Source organism: Alexandromys fortis, unplaced genomic scaffold (assembly GCF_014885135.2).
Source record: "Alexandromys fortis isolate MF-2015 unplaced genomic scaffold, M_Fortis_MF-2015_v1.1 scaffold_24, whole genome shotgun sequence".
Classification (NCBI taxonomy): domain Eukaryota; kingdom Metazoa; phylum Chordata; class Mammalia; order Rodentia; family Cricetidae; genus Alexandromys; species Alexandromys fortis.
The window spans coordinates 41,711-65,026 of NW_026067906.1; the positions used below are offsets into that span (position 1 = coordinate 41,711).

The window sequence follows — 23,316 nt, forward strand, 5'->3', positions numbered from 1 at the left end:
AGTCTTGGGTACTTGTACATTTCTGCACTGATTTTTAACAGAGAAGCAATATTGAACAGGGACTTAGAGCCACATAATTCCAATGAAACCCTTTCCCTCTATTTATTAGTCATATGTCCTCGGCAGGTCTTTTAGCCTCTGTGCCTCACATACACGTATTTGAGGACAATTATTGAGTTAGTTCTTGTCCTTTGAATCTCTTTTTAGTGTTTTACTAGATTTCACATTAATTTACTCTAACACGTAGGTATTAATAAACAATGTTAGGGGATAAGTGCTGCTGGAGCCGAAAAGACACTGAACTTGTGCACTTGTGCGCTGGTGCAGCAGGGTCGCAGATGGACTGACAGTGGGCCTGGTGGGGGATGATGGAATGGGCGAGCAGACGGTCTGGTGGTGTTTCCCTCCATGGCCTGTGCTGACAGGTTATGCAGTAAAGAGAGCAGCGCAAGAGGAATCGGAAGACGAGCATTTCGGTTTTGCTTCTGTTTTCTTCTGTTTGTCGCTGTAGTCTTGGTAGTGGTTGTTAACCATCAAAAGCAAGTATCACAGGCAAGTCATTTAATCACTTGAGATAGTTTCTCTCAGAGACAAGATGTCTTACCTGTCTCAGAGATATCATTGTGATTAAATATGTTTTATGAAAGTGGATGGAAGGTTATGAAACATTGTATTTAGAAGCTTTATTTAAGAGAATGAGAATTGAACATGCATAGAGATCCTGCTAGGCACAGAATGAAGGTCAGTCCCCAGAAGGGATGCTGTTGCCACTGCAGCCTGTTATGAAGACACTTAATTTCCTTGTTTGACATTCTTTATTTTGTTGTACAGCTTATGAATGTATTCACACATACTTTGATTTTTTTTCTTGTTTCAGACTCCTGGGAGAGTTGGCTCTCAAGGCTCCGATTTAGATTCATCAGCAACTCCTATAGATGTCAACAATGAAAGTTCCTCAGAGGTATGGAAATATAATAGAGAATAAGATTCACTGTTATTTAAGGAAAAATTAGCAAATACTTATAGTAATGATTTGAAAACTTAAATTATGTTCATAGGGAAAATTCTCATAAGTTTTATTATTAGAATGTGACTTTTGGGTTATGTTTATACAAATATATTAATGTTTGGTTGTAATAATGAAAACCTGTCTATTAAGATTGAAAATTGAAATATTACTAGTTTGTCTTTTTATGTTGTCATCTCAATTTAATGAAGCATATTTTAGTCTTTTAATAAAGAACTTAACACCAATGTGTATGTGTGTACCGTCATAAACTGGGTTAGATTATGTATCACATTTTTTACAGTATTTTCTGTTTTCATTTATGACCTGTTAAATTTTATTTTATTCTTCTTAGCTTAGTAAAAACTAGTGAAAATGTAAATGATCTTAATTTCAATTATGAAGCCTTCTAAGTTGTATTACTATTTTTAATTTTAAGAAGAAAGTGATAAAGAAAATCCATGTTTATTATCACTTAAATGTTAAGGTAAAAGCTCTAAATGTTAGGTTAATCTTCCAAGTCCCAGAACAAAGCAAGGTACCTGCTGGCCACAATTCTGCTAGATATCACAGTGGTGTATATGCCACCTGCTGCCTGCCCCTCCCTCCTCCCTTCCTTTTTCCCTTTGAATGGATCTCACCTGTGCAGGATGCTTTTTCCACATGTACTGACATGTTGGTGCGATTCTTTCCTTTTGTTCTTCAAGGAAGTACATACATTGAAAATAGTATTGGCGTACCCTTGTATTCCTAGGGTATTTGTAATCTCACTTGACAATGCTGTGTTGTTATCACTATTTTAATACGTTCTTTGTAAAAAGCCGAGTGGCCCGTGCCACTACAAGACAGTATGTAAGCTGGCAACTAAGCTGGAGACTTACAAACACATAGACAGAGACACATAGAGAGAGACAGGGACACGGGTCATCCTTGATACAAGAATGCCAAGTTTATTGTGCTCAGGGGAAGCTTAGATAGGGATTCTTAGCCACGCCCAGCTCTCGGGATCTTTCAGCTGCCAGAACCCTCGCCCCTGCTATCAAGGCCTCGTGCTCAGAGCAGCTGCAGGCACGGGTGTTTTGCTCTCTTCACTCCAGCAGGTGAAGGGTCTAAAGCAAGCAAAGAAAGTCAAGGGGTCAGGGGTCTGCAGCTCCAACAGTTTTTGGGTTTTATTTGTTAATTTTTCAAGATGTTTACATATGTTTATGATAATGATTTGCTATTTTTTTTTGGGGGGGATACAGCCCTCACTCTGCTCCTGGATGGCCTGGTATTTGCTATGTAATCTTCTAAAAATGTACCAGGATAGATAAATTGGTGTTTATTTATCTACAAAAATAGAGTAGGCAGGAAGGTGTAGAACATCTTTTGTGTAGCTGTTGTTTTATATAGTTTTCACTGTGGAGTTCTCCAGTGGAAAAAGGAGGTGGTGGCTTGCCTTAGAACTGAGGAAGGTGAAGAAATGAGCCAAGGACAAGGGATAAAGCAAGTGATGTCCTAGATATGAAGGACACACGGTAATTCTTAGCGCTAAGAGCATGTCTGGCATGGTGTAGACCAGCTAGGACGGTAGTGTAGCTCTAGAATACTGAGTGAGCACAGATTGCCTCAGGGAGGCTCACCTCTTGCAGGCCTTGTGGACGTTATAGTCACTGAGTGGTTGAGTCTCTGGGAGGTAGAGAAGCCAAGCTGCTGGAATCTTGAGCATGGAAATGGTAAGATTGGCTCATATGTCTGTCGTAGAACACTCCGTGTAGCTGCTGTCTTGAAAATAAACTTGGTGGTATAAAGGGTGGGAGCACAGGGGCCATCTGTGTGCAATGTGATCATTGTGGCATCAGGGTGTGACAGTGGAGGGGCTGAGCCTGTGGCTTTGTTCTGAAGGCAGGTGAGAGAAGTTTTCTGCTTTTGTGAAGACTAACAGAATTTTCTTGGTAACTTTCTCCAGAAGTCTATAAGTTTCTTGATGTTGGAGAGTTGGCAAACACAACACAGCACCACATCTAATAGCTCAAGCGCAACAGTCACTCAGTAATGTGTTTTAATGAAGGATTAGATGACTGGGCGAGACATTTGCCATTGACAGCTGTGAGCAGAGTAAAGCACACTTTAAACCTTTAGTGGCTGAAGAAAGCGAAGCAGGCAGGAGTCACCCTTATATAAGTGCTGTTCCCCAGTTCTAGCATTGGGCTGTGTGTGTCTGGAAGGTAACTCCTTGACCAAAGGTAAATTCATGTTTCTTGCTTTTACCCTCTGGGTAATTAGTTTTTAAGGGATGTAAACAAAGGAATAATGAAATCTGTAGAGATCGCTAAGCTGGTAAAATACTGGAACTGAGTTCTGTCATCAGAATGTTAAATTAAATGGTAGTGATGTGTGCTTGTAATCCTAGCGGTAGGGAGGTAAGACAGGCAGTCTGTGGAGTACACTGGAGAGCCAGCGTAGTCTGAGTCTGCATGTGAGTGCTAGGCATGTAAGAGAACTGTTTTAAAATATAAAAATAAAAATTCTCTTTTAACTTCCACATGTACTTGCATATACATGTGTGTATACCCCGTAATATACCACACATGCCCCTTCATGCATATACTCATGCTCATAACCCACGCATGAACACATGCATGCACGCATACACACACAGAATAACGATGGTGGAACTAGATAATGTTTACCAAAAGGTTCCTTTGTACTGGGTGATATGTGTGCTTTACATGTTGTGTTAGCTTTTCATTACCTGAACTTAAACAACAAAAGAGAAAAGTCTTCATTGGTGTTCTATTGCTGTGAACAGACACCATGATCAAGACAACTCTTACAAAAGAAAGTGTTTAATTAGAACTTACGTATAGTTGCGGAGGTTTTAGTCCATTATCATCATATAGGGAGCATGGTAGCTGAGAGCTTTACATCCAGATCTACAGGAAGCAGAGAGAGAGAGGCAGAGACAGAGACAGAGACTGACTGATGACCGACCAACCTGTCTTGGGCCTTTGAAACTTCAAAGCCCACTCTTAGTGACACGTTTCCTTCAACAAGGCCACGCCTACTTTAACAAGACCACATCTCCTAATTTCTCTCAAGTAGTGCCATTCCCTGGTGTTCAAATATATGAGCCAATGGGAAGCCATTCTTGTTCAAACAGTCACAAAGAAGATATTTTTTCTTTTCTCTTTTTTTTTTTTTGGCTTATAGTTTTAGTGATCTCAGACTATGATTGGTTAGCTCCTTATTGGGCTTGTGTTGGGTAGAACATTGATCAGAGCAAAGGTCATTATCTCAGGGTGTCGAGAAGTGGAGAGAAAGACAAAGACGGAGTAACAGGACGGTGCCAAAGACAAGACCTCCAACGCATGCCCCACTAACCTAATACTCTAGTAATACCCAGGGCTCCAGGTCTGCATTTGTTTTTACACAAAGTTACAAACCTTTGTTCCTACTGCTGTATTTTCTTTACTTTATCCATCATATTCTCAACTCCTTTATGTTCTTATCCTTTCATTATTGTATGGCATAACCTCAAACTTTAAATCAGTGAGATAGCCCTCATTTTAAAATGTGGTATTGTTAGGGATAGTTTTTGTCTTAGTCACTGGTCTGTTGCTGTGAAGAGACACCATGACCAAGGCAGCTCTCATCAAGGAAAGCGTTTAATTGGGGGTTTGCTTACAGTTTCAGAGTGTCAGTCCATTGTTATGGCAGGCAGCGTGGTGGCACACAGGCAGACACTGGAGCAGTAGCTGAGAGCTGCATCCTGCTCTATGGGCAGAAAGAGACTGTGGCTGGCATGGGCTTTTGAAACCTTAGAGCCCACCACAGTGGCACACTTCCTTCAACAAGGCCACACCTCTGATTCTAATCCTTCCCACATAGTGCCACTCTCTGGTGACTGAGCATTCAAGTGTATGAGCCTGTGGATCCTTTCTCATCAAACCACCACAGACTGACTTAGCCCAAGAATCAGAAAGAAGCATCCTGCACTGGGGATTATTGATAGGGGAAGATGTGATCTTTGCTGAGTGGAACATAAAGACTAAAATCATTTTGATTAACATAATTTCTTTGTTGAGAATATCACATAAAATATCACAGTATTTTTGTACTGGCTGAAACTTCTTGATCTAAAATAAAACCTAACTTTTCAATACTGGGGTTCAGGTAACTATGGACAAAGTGCTTCAACAAAAACAATTTAAAATGCGTAAGCCAGAGTATTTGAGTCAAATCAGCTGGGTACCACACTGAGCAAATGACCAGGGGAAATTTGTAATGGAAGATGGCACGAACTTTTAAAGTTCTGTTTCAGAGATACCTTTCGTGTTTTGCAGCTACACCATGAACTCTCCCTGATCCATATCAAAAAGCAATTGTTTAATCTCTTCTTATACATGTTTGCAGTTTGCATGCTCATGTTTTGTTTTACTGAAGACAAACTGAAGTTGTTATTCACAGGGTTTCATCTGCCCATTGTGTATGAAAAGATGTGTAACTGCTATTGACTTGTCGGAACATTACCAGGAAGTTCACACTGGACACGAGGCAAGAGGACAGGAGCTTCTTAGTGACTCCACTGTGACTGTGGGTCCTTACCTTTTGCTTTGACACCTTGGTTCTGGGTTGCTCAATATCGCTTTGTTCCCCTGCCTTGGTGTTGGTTCCCTTCTATGCTATAAGGGAATGCGGATGGTTTTAGTTATGCATGCTTGAGAAGAATTAGTAAGGAAGAGGCTCTTAGGTCATCTGCTTGGTTTCTTCTATTGTTTCCAGCCATCTTCTTGTGAATGCTTAATATGTATACATACATTTTGTCATGAAATTTGAAATATAAAGCGGTATTTCAATATTTGTAGGATTATCTATTCATGCTTTATTAATGAATTATTAAAGCACTTACGTTAAAATGATTCTTGCATAGAAACATTTTGTGTCTGAATAGCATTAGAACCTGAATCTAAGACTGGTTTCATCTTTGTTTCGCTTCATTGGAGGTGATGCAATGCGCATCCTCACCATGGTGACGTGTCAAACCTTCCTCTGCAGCAGCTGTCCTCATCCTCCTAGTGCTAAGACCCTTTACACAGTTCCTCATGTTGTGGCCCCCCCATAACATTATATCATTGCTACTTCATGACTGTAGTTGTTGTTACTGCTCTGAATTGTAATGTGGATATTTGCATTTTCCAGTGTTCTTAGGCGACCCCTGTGAAAGGGTTGTGTGACCCCCAAAGGGTCATGGCCCACAGGTTGAGAATCACTGCTCTGTAGGGTAGACCTGCTGCATATGTAAGGCTGGGTGGGTGCAGTATCAGGAGAAATTATATTTAGATTGGAAAGAATTTCTCTGATGATCTTGCTAATATGTTTCTTTCAAGAGCTAGTTCCAGGACAGGCTCCAAAACCACAGAGAAACCCTGTCTCGAAAAACCAAAATAAACAAACAAACAAACAAAATTTGGTATTAAAAAGCAAAAAAGCATAACTTTTTAGTTCTTTCACAAATTTCATAAAAGAATGAAACTTGGTACTATGTAAACCTATGAAGTATGACGAAGTATGCCTTTTTCTATGAAGCATTTATACATAAGAAGTGAGTCAGGCCTTAGATTTACTTCTTGTGTGATGCAGTAAGTAGGGATATGGTTTCTAGATGTACAGCTCCAGAACTGCCCTATAGAGTACTGGCTGGATGTTTGGGTTAGTGTGTAGCCGATAGTTAAGATCACCTGCACGATTATAATAGGGAGAACTGAGTGCTGGTGGGAGAGCCAAGGAGAGCATAGTGGGACAGCTTTCTTTATTTAATCTTTATTGTTTATAGTGTGGCAAGGACACTTTCTCCAAAAGCAAAGTGATAGTTGTGATTAGTTGTTGTAAAGAGAGCATTGCACTGCTTGAGTGAGCATACTCACAGACAGCGGTGGTATCTTCAGGGGATGTGGTAGTTTAGTTTTTATAGAATGAATAAAAGACGGTTATTCCTGTATCTCCATAAACAGACTCTAGTCACATAGACTCCTCAGAGTCAGAATGTACTTACCAGTTACCTCAGTGCAGCTGTGCACCCAAGTGCCATCCTCGTATACTTTCTGTGTAACCTTTGTACTGGAATAAAGGAGCGTTTAGACTCACCATGCACTTACTGGACACAGTGATTTATTTCTTCCAGTCAAATTAGTATAACGTATAAATGTAATAACTTCATGAGGTTTTCACTGATATTCATCTTTTATTCAATGAATTTAAATGTTTTTGATGTATGACATACTCTTGCAAAATGTATTGCATGAGGGGTCTTCTTATAGTTTAGAGTGAAGGATGGGTTGGGCTGGTTGAAACTGGGAGTGGTTTTGAATTGACATCCTTTGGTAGTTTTTACGAGTAAGACAGCCTCAGAACTCTTGTGGGGTGTACGTGGGAGTGCAGAGGGTGGGGAACTAGTTCTTCATTATTCATAGGAACTTTTGAGTGCAAAAATTTCAGAGATTAAAAGTTGAGTGAGACTTCTTTTGTCTATTGGTTAGTGCTAAAATAAAATAAAATTTAGTACTTTGAATGCTACTAATAATTTATATACCTCTTAGACAAATAATTCTCAGAGAACCATGAGACCATTTCTGAGAGTTTTTGTAGCCTTTAACTTGCTAATATAGTTTGCAGTTAGATAGCCATGCAGTGGTAAATTTAATGCTATTTGGTTAATCATTGATTCAGTTCCATGAAAGATACTTTTCCATAAGTCCTTGATTCTTTTTTTGGAGGGGGATTGGAACAGTATTTTACAATTTGTATCTTCCATAGAACTAATATTATTACACTCAAACAATAATGAATACCTGTTGAATTAGGTCATTGTGAAGTTAGAGATAAAGGGTTAGGTCATCGAGTTCAGGAGATAGTATAATATTTTGGAAACATGGTAAATGTCCAACAGATTTATAGATATCTTAGTCATTTGTGACCTCAGGAAATTCATTTAGTTTGAGTTTCCTGTTCTATAAAATAGGGGTAGTAACACTATAAATAAATAGGCACAAGTTTTAAATTAGATTGTGTAGGGTAAATATCTGGTACATAGTATGGATCCAATGGAAAACAATTTTTCTTATTCTAGCTTCCTCTAACAGTTAATCTGTAAGGATGCTTCTTAAATGTTTTTGATGATACCCACTGTAATAGATATTCCTTTTAAAATTTAATTAAATGCTGTTTACTGTTAGTAAAATAACTCTATTGTATTCTGCTGTGGAAAATTAAAGTTAGAACCGAGTGTGTCGATTTCACTCTTCATTCCTAAACTGTAACCCCAAACACAGGTAGCCTGGGTCTTTACCGCTATTGGTGATAGTTGATTGATAATCATATATTAATTCTAGGATCACCAGGTTTTTATGTTATATTAGGCTTTACATTAGCTTTAGACTTTTATCATGTTAGTCTCCTGCTAGCAATTTTTATTTTATTTATTTATTTCGAGGCAGGGTCTCATGTAGCCAATGCTGGTCTTAAATGCACTGTATAGCTGAGGATGACTTGAAACTCCTGATCCTTCTGCTCTGCTTCCATAATGCTGAGATTAGAGATGTGCGCATCACAGGTAACTATACTTTCTGATTAGAATACTTCTCTGCAGAGCTTTGTGTAAGACACTGACAGTCTTGATTTTTTCCTTTTAGTGACAAGAATGTTCCATCATTTTACTTTTTTTTTTTCTATTTCTGTGAACTAGATTAGAACAAGTGTTGCTTTACTAATGGGAATCTACAGAGAATGAAAGATTGATGAAAAATGTTCTCAACTAATTTAGACTAGACAACATTTTAGCTGTCTGTGGTGGCACGTATCTTTAGTCTTTAATCACAACACTTTGAAGGCAGAGGCAGACTGATCTCTGTGAGTTCAAGGCCAATCTGATTTACATAATGAATTCCAGGCCAGCCAAGGCTCCCTAGTGAGTCCCTGTCTTTAAAAAAAAAAAAAAAGGAAGAAAAGAAAGAACTAATAATATCTCTTACTAGAATTCATTTCTTTAGCTATTAAGTGCAGCCTAAAAGATGGCTGTGGTTTGTGAAATACCTTTGATTGATATAAAAACTGGGTCTTAACATTATAAATTACACTTCATGTAATGACATTTGATCATATTTCATAAATACAAAGTGTTATCCTCCAAAATAAAATATTTTAAAATCTTTTTTTGTGCTTATTTTTATAGGGTTTCATATGTCCCCAGTGTATGAAATCTCTTGGCTCTGCCGATGAACTTTTCAAACACTATCAGGCAGTTCACGATGCCGGTAATGACTCGGGCCTTGGTGGAGAGGCCAATCTTGCTTTGACACGGTACAGTATACTAGTTTTGAAGTGTAATGTCACAGAATGTGCACGTGTTATAAGATTTATTACTTTCTGAAAATTGTAATGTTTTCATATTACTTAATTTAACTGTAGCACAAACTCTGCTCTGCGTACTATGCGCTACAGTTTGCGTGTCAGATAAGGGGCTGGAGACTGAAACACACACACAGACACACAGAGACAGAGACACGGGTCACTCTTGAAACAAGAATGCCAAGAATGCTCCCTGGAATTAAGAATGCCAACTTTACTGTGTTCCAGGGCAGCTTATATAGGCTCTCCTTGACCAATGGTCATGCCCTAACTCGCAGCTGCAAGCCCACCAGAAACCACTTCCCTGTCTCGTGCTCAAAGCAGCTGCAAGCACAGGAAAACAAGTTGTTTACAGGAAATTCAGGGTCTGGGGGTCCACAGTCCCCAACAGCCATCCTCATTTAGCATGGCCTTCCTCCCATTTCTAGCCCATTTTGCTTGCCTTGTTGTCAGTTTGAGTCTTAGGTGAGAGTAGCAGAATGGGAGAAGGAGCAGAGGCAAGTCAGTGTTGCTGCAGCCAAGTGAATGAGGGGAGAGCCCGGCCAGGCCTGCACATCCAGAGTGCTGAAAACTGTGAGGAAGCCAGCCGCTCGTGCTCTTGTTGGTAAACAAGCAGAAGAGAGTTTGTTTCTGATCCAGGCACTTGACAATTATCTGATTATTTTCGTGAGAATTGTTTTCATTTATGTGCCTTAAGAATAAAATTATTTTTACGAAGGCTTTCATACATAAAGCTTTCAGTGTTTTTTAAAGTACTCGAGAAAGCTACGAAATCATTAATAGGTAGGTGCTGGTTCTCACCTGTGGGGCTTGTAAAAGAGGCTGTTTCCTCTCTCCCGTGCACCTGCAGAGATGACATAACACTACTCAGACAAGAGGTCCAAGACCTACAGGCGTCCCTGAAGGTAAGAAACATGGGAACGCTTGTTTATTTTCAAAGTTTCAGATTAAAAACTGTTTTCACATTTACTAATTAAAATCTTTTTTTATTAGGAAGAAAAATGGTACTCAGAAGAATTAAAGAAAGAATTAGAAAAATATCAAGGGCTACAGCAGCAAGTAATTGCATTTTAAATTCTTGAAGCATGTTTATTAATTGTTTATTTTCATTCTTGAAAATTAAGTGTTACATTCTTTTGTAAGAGTCTTGATATAAATGATTTCCTATTTCCTTGTTTAACAATCTATTGGATAGTCTGTACAATTCTAATGAATGGAAGCAAATATGGGGGGTAAAGATAAAGCATCTTAAACATTTTCCTTAAGAATTTGTTATGTCATGTGTGATAGTGCTGAAGGCTGGACAGAGAATGAGTTCAAGGACAGCCTAAGGTATATAGCAATACCCTGGCTCAAAAAGGTGTCAAGAAGTGTGTGTGTATGTGTGTGTGTTTGTGTGTGTGTGTGGAGATGGCTCAGCAATTAGATGTGCCTGGTGCATTTGTAGAGGATCCAGGTTCAGTTCCTAGCATCCACATTAGGCAGCTCACAAGTGCCTGTAACTCTAGGTCCAGGGGATCCAGTGCCCTCTTCTGCACACATGTGCTCGTGCATTATATAATTTAAAACCATGTCTGTCTGTCTATATCTATCTACCCATGTACCCATCCATCTACCTAAAGCCATATAAATTGCTTTAAAAAAAGAAGCAGTTAGCAGTTTTTAAAATATCAAGCTATGTTATTCTATTTTTCTGACAATATACTTAAATGACTAAAGAAATTAGCTCAAATCAAAATACAGGCCTCTACTTTCGCGTCTCGTCTCACTGGTCTCACTGGAAGTGCAGTGGACAGTAACAGTGGAGTCCCCATTTCTTGTGATCACAAGGCTGTCTTCTGGGAATGTGCATCAGAACTTGCCTGGTGATTTTTCACTCTAAACTTTGTTTTGATTAGACACTATATTCTGAAATACCAATAAAATATAATGAACCATATACTAGCCACAATGGCTTATAAAATTATCAAATCTTAAGTACTACACATAATCGTATGCCAGTGATAGCGCGGTAGGTTTGCTTTACCAGGATCACAAGCAAGCTTGGGCAGTCACGTCACCAGGATGTTGCTTTGTCACTGGGCCCTAGAACAGGTTCAGCTCCGTTTTCTTTCACACAGTCAGCTGTCGACTGAAATGATACGTGGTATGGGACTGTTGTATTCTGTACAGGTTTATCTGCATAGAAATTCTTAATGAAAAAATGTTGATAGAGAGGGGATTATCTGTGGGTTCTAGGTACATTATCAAAATGTGATTTTATGAAAAATTTCTACCAGTTATATTTTGGAAAAAGAATAATGATTTTTTATAAATCCAGAGATAGCCTGTTTTTTAAAAATAAAGTAGATGCCCCTCAACAGTCTTTATAAAGTCATTAGTGATCTGCATACATATTGTCTCAGCACGCTGTAACTCTGTTAGGACTTTTCTTCTTCAACCTTTGTACCAAGAATTACTGTCTGAATTGAAAAAGGTAGACGCAACTCCGTTAATAAAAAGATAGCAGTCTTATTTCTGTTCAAAGACTTCAGTGTTAGTCAATTATTTATAGTTCACTGGCCTATCTAACATGGAAACTACTGCATTAGAGATTGTGTGTGTGCCTGTGTGTTAAACAAGGTTTCAGTCATTTAGCCCAGCTGAGACTAGCCTTAAACTCCATCTCCAGAGTGCTGGGATTATAGGCCTGTGCCAGTGAGTCATATTTCATAAACGTAAATAAATCCTCACTACTGTAAGTTCTAACTTGCCTTTCAGTGACTTTCATTTGGAAGCAGATACATTTTAAATATTGATTATTATTAGCAGCCAATAGGTCTAAATCTAGTGTGTAGTAAAACTTATGATCTAGTTTATTGGGAAATCCTTTATTCTTTGAGATAGGTTTAACCCTTTAAAATAGGAAAACAATGTAAGAGATATTAATTTTTTTAAAGATTTAATTATTTTGTATACAACATTCTGCCTTGATGTATGCCCGCATGCCAGAGGAGGGCGCCAGATGGTTGTAAGCCACCATGTGGTTGCTGGGAATTGAACTCAGGACCTCTGGAAGAGCAGCCAGTGCTCTTAACCTATGAGCCATCTCTCCAGCCTGAGATACTAATTTTTGTTTCCAGTTCCAGGATGACTTTAACCTTAAGGGTTACAATCTTTTTTGCTGTTTGTTTTCTAGTTTTTGTTTGTTTGTTTTTGAGACAAGCTCTCGTTTTCCTGGAACTCACTATGCAGACCAAGCTAGCCTCAAAGTCTCAGTGTCTGCCTCTGCTGGGATGAAAGGCATGTACCACTATGCCAGGTTTTCTAAGGGTTAAAGTCTTTATTTCTATGTTTTACATTTATGTAGTTTGTGTGAGTGCATACATACATGTGGGTACCTTCTTACATATGGAGGTCAGTTAGCAACTTGTGAGAGTAGATTTCTTTTCTTGGGCCCTGGAAATTGATTTCCGGTCTTAGTGACAGATGTCTTCACCCAATGAGCAATCATGTCAGCCCTTTATTTCTCTTTTACAGCTGATTGATGATCCTGAAAAAAATTAACTTTAATTAAAATTTTAAAGGGCTGGGGATGGAGCTCAGGGGCCTCTGCAAGTCTGTAGCACTGACCTGTGCTCCTGTGTCAAACTGCCACCCCCAAACCTGACACACACACACACACACACACACCCTCTTTGGTTGTGATAGTTGATGGCACCTATAAAGTTATTAACTTTGAATTATTCTAGGTGTTTTGTGTGCTGATAGTAAGGGTATGATTGGGACAATAATCACTTAAATCACATAGTTTATTTCTATGTATTTTCCACTTTAAGTTCACAGTGCTTAAAAGAGAATATTTTGAACAACCTCAGAGGGAATACACTCAATAGATGAACATTAGCCATGTAGTGAATACCATAATTATTAAGGTCTTTTAATAATTTCTCAATGGTCTTAGAATCAGGCTCCATGGTAAGGACAATCTCATTAAAATTTGAGGTATACTTTATGAGTGGTTTCCTAAGAATGACACTGTCCAAAGAGAGCAGTAATGACTGGGACCCCTTCCTGATTGACAGGGGCCCTTCCTGATAGTGCTTCAGGCCTTGGTGGGCAAGACTAAAAGGCTAGCGAGTGTGACCGGTCACACGGTTAGGCTTGTGTATTTGCAGGCTAGCAACTGATGCTAGAAGCTTACATATGGAAGGTGAGAGAGTGAACACTGCGTGCCGGAGGTGGGGGAATTCTGTTACTCATTTCCTACTGAATTTATGAAATTTGCATGTCACCTAATGCACAACACTAGATAGTTTTATACAAACATGAAACGTTCTTGGGACTGGCCAACCACAGTGAAGCCGTGCTGGCCCTCTAATGGCACTGTATAGCTATGAAAATAGAACTTCCAGATCTGAGTTTTACCCCAATCCTGCTGCTTACCTTGACAGACATGGCAGTTGTGTGGTGTTGATTTATGTGTTCTGTTTTAATTAAGGAGGCCAAACCTGATGGATTGGTGACTGATTCATCAGCAGGTAATTAAGACTTTTTTTCAGTTGTCTTTTTCTTCCTTCTCATTCTGCTTTTTATTTAATACCTGATAAGGGAATTTTGTTTATGTTTATACTTGATGTTTATAAAACAGTAAAAATATTGTTTATGCTTTGGGTTTAGATAGCTGTGTCATGATTTAGTCAGTTAACTAGTTCATTATATTCTGAAGTTATGGATAAACTGGTATTTGACTACAGTATGATTGCTTAAAAAAATTCAAGTTTATACTGGGAATATGTCTGTACCTCTTGAAGTAAGTGATGAGATTAGCATCTTCATAGCTGCTTTTAAGTGGATGGATGCTCAGAGAACAGTCCAGGTTAGATGCAGAGATTACCTGTTACAGTTAAGGGTTTATGTAAGAATGAAGTGTTAGTAGTGGATGCTCGCTCAGAGAACAGTCCAGGTTAGACGCAGAGATTACCTGTTATAGTTAAGGGTTTATGGAAGGATGAAGTGGTAGTAATAGGCCTTGACTGCACATTTTGATTAATAAGTTTTAAGGCCATCATTGTTCTTAGTTACTTGAAGATTCCCTTTCTGCCTTTGTCTGAAGAACGTTTGATGGTGCATGTCTGTAATCCTAGCACTTGGGAGGCTGAGGTTCCACTTTATCCTTTAGCTGGAAAGTAAGATCTTAATTTTAAAAAAGCAAAAGCAAACTTCTAACAAATATTTATAGATATTAGAGGCTATCCTAATTATTTTTTCATTTATAAATGGTTTTTTACTTGTACTCTAAATGAATTGTAAATACTCCATATTTTGAAATGTGAAAATATTCTTATAAAATTAGAATTGGATTTATATTGATTGTCTTTACCGCTACATGATTATGATATAAGTACTGAAAATTTAGCATATGTAACTGACATTAAACACATTGCTATGGTCTTTTTTAGAGCTACAGTCTTTAGAACAACAATTAGAAGAAGCCCAAACAGAAAATTTTAATATTAAGCAGATGAAAGATTTATTTGAACAGAAAGCAGCCCAACTTGCTACTGAAATTGCAGGTATATTAAATCTGATTTTTTTTTAGGTAATAAATAATCCTTACTACCGTTTCCTCATCATATGCCCTAGAAAAACCATTGAATATTTTAAGTGTAGTGAAACATTTGTTGTGGACAATGGGAGTGATAAATAGACTTTGATAATATGAGTTTGTGTAAATTATTTTGTTTGTCCTTCAATTTTTTGATAGATTCTTCTTGAAATTTAAAGAAGATAAATTTTCTTTTTTGATATGTTTGATGATTAAAAAGTAACATTTTAAATAAGTTGATCATATAATCTTTAAATTTAATGCTTGGTTATGCTATCAATTATTTGCTCTGTATTTTTAAAAATTATGTGCTGTTTGTAAAATACTTCATGTATGTACATAAAATGCATAGTAGTATAGTATTCGGTAGAATTTAACGTCATATTTTTGGGTATATTTGTCGGCACTTAAGGAATGTAAATTGGACTTAAGTGTGTTAAAGCTTACAGATTAATATATGGAAATTTAAAAGATCGCCTTCAGAGTTAATATTATGAAACTAATATTTGTGTTGCGATCTTTAATTAGATATAAAGTCAAAATATGACGAGGAGAAGGGTCTCCGAGACGCTGCTGAGCAGAAGCTGACACATGCGACAGAAGAGTTAAGCAAACAGACAGCTGTCATTCAAGATCTGAAAACCGAGCTGGTAATTTAGGGACATTTATTACCATGTTAGTTATAGCTTCCTAATTAAAATGCCATCTATATGATGCTGGGCTTACAGTTAGGCGATAGAGTGCGCGCCTAGATATATATAGCTTTGAGTTGAATATCCAAGGGAAGAAATGTCTAAAAAATAGTTTAATGAACTGGAGGCAATAAAAATTTCCTTATACCTTTCCACCTACATATTATACTGTATATGTTTTAAAAAGAAAACAGTTGTTATGAAGCTGTGCCTTTGAACTCCTTTACCCATTATTGTTTCTGTCCAAATGTTGCTGCTCTTTTCCTTAAGCATCTCCTGCATCTGCATCCCCGCTGCTGTCCTTTCCTCACTATGCCGTCTTTGTTGTATTTGAGACAGGATCTCACTATGCAGCCGTGGCTGGCTTGGAACTTGCCCTGTAGACAAGGCTGGCCTCCGACTCATGGAGATCCTCTTGTCTCTGCTCCCCGAGTGCCGGGACTGAAGGCTTATGTCACCATACCAGACATTTCCTCACACTTCAGTTTTATAAATCCAGCTGGTTTTAGGATTGCCTCCAGTTGGATTTCTTGCTTTTATTTCAAATTCTACAAGTATAAAATTCAAGTTGCCATATTCCTTCCATGCCTGTATTTGTCATTGGTACCACGACAGTGTCCATGGCTCAGTGCTCTCCTAGGGCTTTGCAACCTTGGACCTGTCTTTGGCATCTTTATATAGCACTCAGTAAATGCATGGATGAATTATTTATTGCACCACAAGCAATCAGCCAGAAACCCTACACAGGCTTATGTCTGTCTCTTCTTCATGTAAACGGGGTTGTGATAGCAGTACAGAGGGTTGTCCCCATGGCTCCATGCTGGCAGGAGCTCCACCAGCAGTAGCACTCCTTATTACCATTGTCAGCTTTAGTGGAGAGAATGAGTGTTCCATTTATCCAGTCATTGATGAATATGCAGTCTGTGGAGGAAAGCAAACATGGAATGGTTAGGATACTTGTTCATTTGCTAGAGTGCAGCTTGATGATTCTGTTAAGTAGGATGGAAAGTGGGGGCTGGCTTCTTGGCGGAAGGTATCATTGTTTGATGTTTGGAGTCTAAAAGTTGTTCATAATGATTGTTTTTTTTATTTCCTTTTAGTGAGTTATTCTAAAATGTATATTATATGGTTTCACAGCTTCAGAGACCTGGCATAGAAGATGTTGCTGTGCTAAAGAAAGAACTGGTCCAAGTCCAAACACTAATGGATAATATGACTTTGGAACGCGAGAGAGAATCGGAAAAACTTAAAGATGAATGCAAAAAGTTACAATCAGACTATGCTAATTCAGAGGTAATGAAAACACTCAGAGAGGAATGCTTACATTATAGATCACTATTTTGCCTAATAAATGAAATATATAGTTAAATATGGAAGGCTAGATGGTAACTGATGATTGGCTTTTTCTTAATTTGGTCAAAATTAAGATAAAAAATGGAGATGTAATTTTCTACAAGTACAGTAACAATTTTGTTTTGGAAAACTATTTAGAAATTTCTTTTCTTTTCTTTCTTTATTTTTTTTTTTAAATTGTTTTGACATGTGATCTCTCCAGGCTCAAGTCAGACTCGGTCACCTGAGTGGCTGAGTTGTCAGGAGCGTACCATGGTCCCTGGGAAAAGATTTCTTTTTAAATAGTCTTATTTCTAGTTGATAGACATTGAATGGTATGGATGACATAATCTCCACAGTGTTCTCACTGGGACTGGAGAGATGCCTCTGCATCTAAAGCACATACCGCTCTTGCAGAGGACCAGGTTTTGGTTCCCAGCACCCACATGGTGACTCACAACTCTCTGTAACTTCACTTCTAGGGGATCTGATGTTCTCTTCCTAACCTCTGAGGGCATCTGGCATACGTAATGCCCAGACATACACGAAGGCAAAACACTTATACACAAAAAATAAGAGTAAATAAATCTTTTAAAAAAAATTCCAATCTAGGTGGACAGTGGTGGCACACACCTTTTTAATCCCAACACTCAGGAATCAGAGACAGGTGGATCTCAATTCAGACCAGCCTGGTCTATAGAGAGAGTTCCAGAACAACCAGGTCCACACAAAGAAACTCTGTCTCAAAAAAAAAAAAAAAACAAAACAACAACAAAAAGAGTATTAGCAAAGAAAAGAAATTTTTATTTATATTTGAGAGATATACACAGGAACATGCTACAGCTTGATAATGGGAAATATTTCTGACTAATATTTATGAATTACTGTGAATTTCTACTTTTATTCATTTAGATTAAAATAATTTGGAAAGCAATAAGGAGAGATACCTCAAGGTGAAAATGTTAGAACTGCAGTTAAGGATCTGGAGTGGACTCTAGTCCTTTACCTCAAGTAAACAGGGATAATTGAGGAGTCAATGAAATTGTTTTCTAGGAAAAACGTGCCTGGGTGAGAGGAGACTGGAACTGGGGAGGGGAGGCACGTGGCTGCAACATATGCCTGAGTGCAGAACGCAGGCACGGCGGAGCCCTGACTGTGAGGACAGCCCAGTCTACATAGTGAGCTCAGATCAGTCAGGGCTGTAGAGTGAGACCTTGTCTCACTCTACATGAAGACAGACTTAAAATGAGGAGGAGGAGGAGGAGGAGGAGGAGGAGGAGGAGGAGGAGGAGGAGGAGGAGGAGGAGGAGGAGGAGAAAAATGACTTATAATTTAGTCTATGCACTCAACTTTGCTCAGGTTTTTACAAAAACTATGTCAGGCATTTTGAAACAAATTTAGAAACGCATTTATTCTTTTTGATTAATTGAAGAAGTTATTTGTTACTTAGACTGTACGTTTAGAGAATCAAGTTCACATTTAATTTACTTCGGTCACAGATACATAGTGGTGAGTAGAATGCCCAGGCACACCAGATTTCTTAGTAACTTGAAGCGTTAGACTGAAACTGCCATCAGACACGGAGGTTCTCGACATCACTAGGTCATTTCAGATACCTTGTTAGCTTTAAACTATCTAATTTGATCCTATAAAGTTACTCGATCTGTCTTACCTATTAGGAATGTGAGGTTCAATGAGGTGTAACTTGCTTTCAGGACACATACCTAAAATAGAGAACCTGGAGTTCCTCAAGCCCAGCCTTCCTTCTGGAGCATCCTGTCTTCATTTCATCTCGTAATTGCCTCATAAGGGACTTTGTGCTGCTAATCTTTTGTTTGCTTGGTGTTTGTTTTATTTTAAGACAGGATCTTAATCTAGCCCAGGCTAACCTGGAACTTATTGTGTAGCCCTGGCTGGCCTCAATCTCGTGTGTGTCTTACTCTGTGGCTGGCTGTGTAGCTGTGTAGCTGGGTGGCTGACTGGCTGTGTAGCTGACTGTGTGCCTGGGTGGCTGTGTAGCTGGGTAGCTGGCCTGTAGCATTCTCCTCTCTCTGTTCTGTCACTCGTTCCTCTTCTTGCTCCACACTTCTCCTTTTTATTCTCTCTGCTGCCAGCCCCGCCTATCCTTTCTCCTGCCTCACTAGTGGCCTTTCAACGCTTTATTAGACACCATCAGGTGTTTTAGACAGCTATGTAACACAGCTTCAGAGTTAAACAGATGCAGCGCAAACAAAAGCAACACATCTTTACATCATTAAACACATGTTCCACAGCATAAACAAAAGTAACACACCTTAAAATAATATTCTGCAACACCTGGGCGCACCCTCGTTCTATTCTTCTCCTCCTTCTCTCATGTTCTTTTTTCTCCAGTGTAGATTCCTCCTCCTCTTTATCCTCTTTCCCTGCCAACCCCGTCTGTCCTTTCTCTGCCCAGCTACTGGCATTCAGCTCTTTATCAGCTTTTTATAATTATACAAATCCATCATAAATTAAAGTAACACACCTTTGCCTAGTTAAAATAATATTCTAGGGCTGGAGAGATGGCTCAGAGGTTAGGAGCATTACCTGCTCTTCCAAAGGTCCTGAGTTCAATTCCCAGCAACCACATGGTGGCTCACAACCATCTGTAATGAGGTCTGGTGCCCTCTTCTGGCCTGCAGGCATATACACTGACAGAATATTGTATACATAATAAATAAATAAATATTTAAAAAAAGAAAAAATAATATTCTATAACAAAGTATATTAATGAAAAACTTACTAGAAAAAAATATAGATGTGGTTTCTTTAAGTCAGAATAAAGGCACATTAAAAAGCCATTAAGGAAATTAGAGATTTATCAAATATTTTCTACCTGGGATTGACTCTCTGTAATCTGAAATACATTATTATTATTGCATTATTATTATATATGCCTTTGGTTTATTTCTATTGAAACTTACATACCTTATGAACTCAATAAATTTTTGTCTAAATGTTTATGAAAGTTTAGAATGAAATATTTTTTCATTCTAAAGCATTTGAAGTACTTATAAATGGTTGGCTGTTTTATAGATTGGAGATAAATGTTTAAGGATTCAAAATTATTCCTAAAAGCCTTCATTGAGGTAAATACCAAAGAAACTTGCAATGATCTTAGATGTGGTGTGATATTTAATGGAAGTGATTTTTAAAGAATCTTATTCCAAATCATCCTACTTGAATCCTAATTTTATGAGCAAAAATGTTTCTGCAGGTATGGAATAAGTGTGATTATAATCATACATAGCTATTTAAGAGTACATTTTAATATCAAGTGTGTTAGTCTGAGAGCATTTGTAAGTGTGTTTGGACATTTTATTGTGTTCTCAGTGTGCATGTTTGTCAGTACTGCCTTCCATCTTTCATCCGTCATTTTATTATTTTTTTTCTGCTTTCTCATGGAGATGCTTAAATGTGAGGTAATGTGCTTTCGGAGACTTGTGAATTTTGGTGATATTCTCATCTGTCACTTCCTGTTGTCAGTTGCGATCTTAGAACTTCACGTGTTCATTTTGTTAATCAAGTTTTTATTCTTTTAAATGATTTCTTGATAGTAGAATATTTAAGCAATAATTATAATTCTTTAGCACTAGCAGAATGGTCTGGTCAAAATAACAGACTTTTTATTTTCCTTCATGCTATGTTACTGAACTTAACACAGTATTTTTAGTAGAATCTTTACATTACAAACAATTAAGAAACAATTGTTGCGGAAGATCTTGATGCTTGAGTAAGGAGAGTATAGTGGTGGGAATCCACATGAAGTCCCGTGCAGAGGAAGCCTGGACCGATTGCAGCGGGTGCTACACTGCACCCCAGATGTGCTTGAGCTCTCGGACGGCAGGAAGGTCAGCACAGGCAGAGAAAGACCCTGGTGCAACAACTGTGGTACTCTGCAGAGAAAACATATTATGTCCTTTGAATTTCTCTTTAATCATTATTTCCCCCAAATCAGAACATGATCATTTTGAAAGGTAGAAATGCCTGATACTGTGGACTGGGGAAGGGGAAAGTCTCATAGCATCCTCCTTCCCTCCGTTTCCTTACAGCTAATGTCTTTCTTTTGGTATATACTCTTCCCACATGGTTTTTCTTAGTGATCACATTTAAACATTATTCTAAACCAAATATGTTTTCTTAATTTATGGTTATCATAATAAATCCAAGTGCTTAATCATGCAATATAGTCATTAGCGTGCTTAATTAACTCGTGACATTTGAACCTTTGTTTTTAATGAAGATGCGGCACCACTGAAAGTGCTTCAGGAAATAAGTCAAAGTAATGGAAGGGTCTGAGCAGAGCTATTCCTGCCTCAGCACACCATAGCCCTCCAAAGTTATGTCTAGAAGCAAAAAATTACGATTACACGCATTATAAAGTCTTTTCATCTTAAAGAACATGTGCAATGGAAATTACTATTTAAGTATGTATAAAGTAGAGCCAACAAGAGATATTAGAAATACAAACTTGATTGTTAATATCACCTGGAGTAGCATTCTGATGTTTGAGCTTTTGTGTATTACAGGTGTGGCTTTCCAAGATATTTGCCCATCTGACTTTTTTTTTTTAACTGTTTTTAAGTGATCAAGCTTTCTGAACGATCAACATTAATTGATGTTATGAAAATGTTTAAATTCACTAAGACAGTTTTCTTTTCATCTGTTATACTTGGCTATAAGGTCATGGTAGCTTATTTGGATAAATACACTCAATATAATCGTAGAGGTGATTCACACAAATCAAACCATATTGTATGTTTTAATATGCGTGTCTTAAAATGAAAAGTTTTTGCTGTGGAAGGTTGGAGAAATTCTAGACATAATTGTTTTTCCTTTTTAAATTTGGGAAGTCAAAAGTATAGATTTAAAACCATGAAATTAAAAATGCAGTTTGATGTTAGTTCAGGCAGATAAAAATGCCAGCATTTCTATTGCTATATTATTAAATAAATGAACTTATGCATCTTGACTGTATTTGTAAAATTAATTTTAAGCAAAACATTTTAGGTGGGAGTATTAATGGTATTAGAATCAAGTTTTATTAGAATAGTTTCAAGTATTACTTCAATTTAACTGCACCAGTGAAAGAAAGCAGACTGTCTTCAAATCTTCATGCACCTCCATTTTGTTTGCATTAATTTTTATTTTACTTTTCAGGCTACAATAAACCAGCTAAGAACTGAACTTGCCAAAGGCCCCCAAGAAGTTGCAGTGTATGTTCAGGAAATACAAAAACTTAAAGGTTCAATTAATGAATTAACACAAAAAAACCAGGTAAGAGTTTTAAAGCTGCATAAAGTGAATAGGTTTTATCTTCTGTTTTATTTATACCACAGGACAAGATCTCTCTCTATTAGTAATAAACGTTCGGAACTCTTCATATTGCAAAAGTGCATCTTACAGGTAGTTCATTTTAAATATTAACTTTTGGTTTTTGGAAGTTTTATGAATTCATGTCCTATATATTGATAATACCCATTATTATAAGTAGACACTGTGAAGGCAAATTTTTCTCTATCCTTTTCTTGTAAAGGTATAATGAAGAAGCAATAAATAAGAGGCCATCCTTTTGGCAATAGAGAGGGCAGAGGAATTAGATTGTACAGGTCCCATAGGTTGACTTACCTTGTTGACAGTTCTTATATCTGTCACCATTCTCTATTTACCAGATTTCTTTTTAACAACAAATACAGGAGATTTCTAAGATCTGGTTGATTCTTCAATATGATGAGCATCTAGTTGCTCCTGTACCAGGCTGCTTTGAGGTATAGGGACAAGATTTGTTCATCGTAAAGAGCTCGAGCCTGTGGGTCAGCCTATGTACCTTCACCAAGGATTTGATCTTGGGAAGTCTCAAGTCCTTTTGCTTTTCCCTGTTCTAAAATTTTAGCCTCTTCTCTGAAATAACATTTATACATCAGTTGAGGCCTGCTGAAACTAACTGAAGCCAGTCGTGTGGTGTCGCGCCTTAATGCTAGAATCCCATGTCTTTACCATCTCCCTCACAAGTGTGGAATGCAAGCCATAAGTTAAGATAGCTTGCTTAATTTCTTTTAGATCATTCATTCCTATAGGTATCCATCTACCTTCTTTGGGTCTTTTTGGGTATTTAGAACTTGATGTTTTGTTAGTGTATATTACAAGATAGGAAGCTAAAACCCTGGGGAAGTCATCTCTGGCAGCTACTGGTATATTAACTCCTGTCCTTGTGCCTTCTTTCCCCGCTCATCAGCTCCAATAATTTCCTCAGTCGTTTTGAACTTTTTACTACTGTCTTTTGTAAAGCCTGA

At 37.9% G+C, this 23,316-nt stretch overlaps 1 protein-coding gene across 6 annotated transcripts in view; it reads left to right on the top strand.

Annotated features, from left to right (window-relative positions):
* Eea1 (early endosome antigen 1) overlaps positions 1 to 23,316 on the top strand; it is an 88,237-nt gene that overhangs the window by 24,579 nt on the left and 40,342 nt on the right. The window contains exons 2-12 of one of the 6 annotated variants that reach the window (XM_050135475.1): positions 878 to 961; positions 5,456 to 5,581; positions 9,216 to 9,343; positions 10,242 to 10,296; positions 10,385 to 10,450; positions 13,872 to 13,911; positions 14,833 to 14,946; positions 15,507 to 15,628; positions 16,808 to 16,963; positions 22,184 to 22,239; positions 22,363 to 22,429. In XM_050135475.1, coding sequence (XP_049991432.1) covers positions 878 to 961; positions 5,456 to 5,581; positions 9,216 to 9,343; positions 10,242 to 10,296; positions 10,385 to 10,450; positions 13,872 to 13,911; positions 14,833 to 14,946; positions 15,507 to 15,628; positions 16,808 to 16,963; positions 22,184 to 22,239; positions 22,363 to 22,429 — 1,014 coding nt within the window. Of the gene's footprint in view, positions 1 to 877; positions 962 to 5,455; positions 5,582 to 8,510; positions 8,598 to 9,215; positions 9,344 to 10,241; positions 10,297 to 10,384; positions 10,451 to 13,871; positions 13,912 to 14,832; positions 14,947 to 15,506; positions 15,629 to 16,807; positions 16,964 to 22,183; positions 22,301 to 22,362; positions 22,430 to 23,316 lie in introns of those variants that run through there. The other 5 variants (XM_050135477.1, XM_050135476.1, XM_050135478.1 and 2 more) reach the window with 5 other exon arrangements.